The 2,782-nt window shown below is 40.3% G+C and overlaps 1 protein-coding gene across 1 annotated transcript; it reads left to right on the forward strand.

Annotated features, from left to right (window-relative positions):
* The first annotated feature begins 964 nt into the window (after window positions 1–964).
* Window positions 965–1,909, forward strand: LOC146358092 (olfactory receptor 5F1-like). Its single transcript, XM_084829086.1, has one exon. It carries the CDS (start codon window positions 965–967, stop codon window positions 1,907–1,909), a length of 945 nt encoding a protein of 314 aa, XP_084685212.1.
* The last annotated feature ends 873 nt before the right edge of the window (window positions 1,910–2,782 follow it).

Consider the following 2,782-nt stretch of genomic DNA (forward strand, 5'->3'; position numbering starts at 1 on the left):
TCTCAGGGATGCAGACCTGGATCGGGGGTTCAAATAAGCTGCCACGCAATGCCAGCCAATACACAGGTGGAAAGAAGCTCTGTGGATGTAGCCTTTTCTATGCATGCAGCAAGATCTTTTTCAAGTTTGCAGGTGTGGAACAGGTGCTGCCTGCTACCACTTGCCTGCACAGGGACGGCACTGACAGTCTTTTCAGAGAAGAAGCAGGGACAGGATGGACAACTGTCTGATTAAGGCTGCCCAAGTGATTCCTATGGCTACTACAGGAACCATGGATATGTATGATTCCTACAGAAAATGTGCGCATGACGATCTCCTTCGTTGCATGTGTCGTCCTGCCAGGAACATGGTGAGAGTTGTAGCATAAAGTACTAAAATGTATAGTCATGCACTTTAAGAATTTGAAATAATTTAACAGCACAATCCCAAATGTGTCTACTCAGAAGTAAGTGCCATCAAATTCCAGATAAGCAAGTCTAGGATTACAGCCTCAGTATGTGTGTCTGTGTGTGAGGTTAATATTAATACCAACAGCATTTAACTTTTTAAAGTTGAATGGAAAGACACATGAAAAGTAACAAAATAAATATCTGAGCATATTAGAAACAGAAATTTTTTTCACAAAACATATTGGAGAACTTATATAAACAGTGTAACTATTGTGACATGGGTTAAATGTTAGGAAACTATACAAATATGAATGTTATTATACTACCCCTAGACTTTGTGATGAGGTTTATTTTATTTTATTTTTGCAGACTGAGACGAAAATGCAAAATAGCACTGTTTGCTCTACAAGCCAAGGTGAACATGCAGCAAGTACTTGTTGACAGAGAAATATCCATTAATATTAGGTATAGTCAGACATATGGACATTTTTGGTTATTACTTCTGAAAGTACAAGAAGATCCATATTCATTCATGCCTTCATAATAAGAATCACAGAAATAATTCTACCATAGAGATGTCTGTAGAGAATAACACTGTAGTATCTGAATTTATCTTCTTGGGATTTCCAGATCAGCGAGAACTGAAGATTCCCATTTTCACATTGTTCCTACTGATCTATGTTATCACTGTGGTGGGCAACCTAGGAATGATTTTGCTAATCAGGTTGGACACTCAGCTTCATACGCCCATGTACTTTTTCCTCAGTAATTTGGCTTTCCTTGATTTTTGCTACTCTTCCAACATCACCCCCAAAGCCTTGAGAAACTTCCTGTCAGAAAGGAAAACTATTTCCTTCCTGGGATGCTTCATCCAAATGTATTTCTTTGTTGCTCTTGCAAGTACAGAGTGCATCCTTTTTGGGCTGATGGCGTATGACCGGTATGTGGCCATCTGCAACCCTTTGCTGTACACATCTATCATGTCCCATACCAAATGCATCAAAATGGCAGGTGGAGCATTCACAGCTGGTTTCTTGAACTCAATTATTCATACCACTTTGGTAGGCACTTTGTCTTTCTGCCAGTCCAATGAAATCAACCATTTCTTCTGTGAAATCCCTACTCTCCTCAAGCTCTCATGTTCTGATACATCTGTATCAGAAACACTAGTTTTCATGTGTGCTGGAATCAATATGCTGGGCTCTCTCCTAATAATACTGAGTTCCTATATGTACATTCTTTCCACAGTGTTCCAGATAAATTCCTCCAAGGGCCGCCAAAAAGCCTTCTCTACGTGTATCTCCCACCTGATAGCTGTGACTATATTTTATGGAACTGCTATCTATGTTTACTTGCAACCAAATTCAAATTATTCAGAGGGTCAGAATAAAATTGTCTCTGTGTTTTATGCCTTTGTCATCCCAATGCTTAACCCCTTAATCTACAGTTTAAGAAACAAAGAGGTGAAGGATGCACTCAAGAGAGTATTGGATAAAAACACCTTTTCACACTTAATGTAACTATTATGTCAACAGTTTTTCAAACCACATACATTACCTCCAAGATTTGTATTCTAGTTATGTGAGGCACTTAAGTGCATGTTTCACTTGAAGTTATCAGTAATGCAGCATTCCCCAACCTGGTGTCCTCCAGATGAGTTGGACTACAGCTCGTAGAATTCCCAAGCATTGGGAGCTGAAATCCAAAACATCTGGAGGACAACTGATTGGGGGAGGCTGGAGTAATCTAAGAGAAGTATCCATGTATTGGGCCTTATCCTCAAGATTATAGAGATAATATGGGTCCCGTTATTCTTGGAAGAGTCTCTCGGGTACTGAAGGTGGGCTGTTTAACTGACCTAGTTGTTATTTCCTGTGTCTTGTCTCCCTTTTTCCTTATCTTCAGAATTATTTCACTTTACCTTGGTCTGCTGCAGTCTCCTGTCCATCTGTGGGCAGTGTCCAGCGCTGTCACAGCACTAACACAAATCAGCGCTAGCTCAATGACATTAGTGTCTGCTGTGCTGGGCAAAGGGGAAAAGTGGTGATTTGTCCCTAAAATTCGGTGGGAGACCACTACTATTCATACAACAGTCATGTAAACTAATTGTATACTGCTTGATACCCTAAGATCTCTAAGTGGTTCACATAAACAATGCATAAAGTGCGATATAAAAACCAATGTAAGAGCAGCATAAAACAATAAATACATTAAAATGTTATACCAACAGTAAAACAGCAGTGATTACAGGTCAGAGAATGCTTGAGTAAATAGATACATCTGCGACTGGCATCTAAAGCTCTCCACAGTTTCCACCTCTCAGACCAGACCACTCATGGGGGAGCATTCCAAAGGGCAGGTGCCACTGCCAAGAAGGCCCCCTTCCATGCCGT

This window comes from Heloderma suspectum, chromosome 1 (genome assembly GCF_057233095.1).
Source record: "Heloderma suspectum isolate Gila_16-S chromosome 1, 16-S_ref, whole genome shotgun sequence".
In the NCBI taxonomy this organism is placed as follows: Eukaryota; Metazoa; Chordata; class Lepidosauria; order Squamata; family Helodermatidae; genus Heloderma; species Heloderma suspectum.

Coding starts and splice junctions, on each gene's coding strand:
- LOC146358092 (XM_084829086.1), top strand. CDS start 965: ATGTCTGTAGAGAATAACACTGTAGTATCTGAATTTATCTTCTTGGGA.